At 70.4% G+C, this 260-nt stretch overlaps 1 protein-coding gene across 1 annotated transcript in view; it reads right to left on the reverse strand.

Moving 5' to 3' along the window:
- Position 1: 1 nt before the first annotated feature.
- Positions 2–260, reverse strand: part of Ubtf (upstream binding transcription factor) — a gene marked incomplete at its 3' end in the record, with an annotated part of 3,119 nt that continues 2,860 nt past the window's right edge. The window contains exons 8-9 of the mRNA XM_033763142.1: positions 207–260; positions 2–136 (exon numbers count right to left, since the gene is read on the reverse strand). The exon at positions 207–260 is cut by the window's right edge and continues 18 nt beyond it. Coding sequence (XP_033619033.1) covers positions 2–136; positions 207–260 — 189 coding nt within the window. The remainder of the gene's footprint in view (positions 137–206) is intronic.

Genomic DNA, 260 nt, shown 5'->3' on the forward strand with positions numbered 1-260 from the left:
CGTCCTCGCTCTTCTCCTCGCTGCTGGACTCCGAGGAGTCCCCGCCGTCCTCGGAGGAGTCGCCGTTCTCGCCGTCGTCCTCGTCGTCGTCCTCCTCGTCGTCCTCGTCGTCCTCATCGTCCTCTTCCTCGGACTCCTGGGGGGCGGGGCGCGTCATGCCTCACCCCGCGGGGACCCCCACACCCCGGGCCAGAGGGGCTCCTTACCGACTTGGACTGCAGGGCGGTCCGGCTGGACTTGGTGTTCGGGCCCCGCAGCTT

This window comes from Fukomys damarensis, unplaced genomic scaffold (assembly GCF_012274545.1).
Source record: "Fukomys damarensis isolate Sample0158 unplaced genomic scaffold, DMR_v1.0_HiC HiC_scaffold_13, whole genome shotgun sequence".
NCBI classification, from domain to species: Eukaryota; Metazoa; Chordata; class Mammalia; order Rodentia; family Bathyergidae; genus Fukomys; species Fukomys damarensis.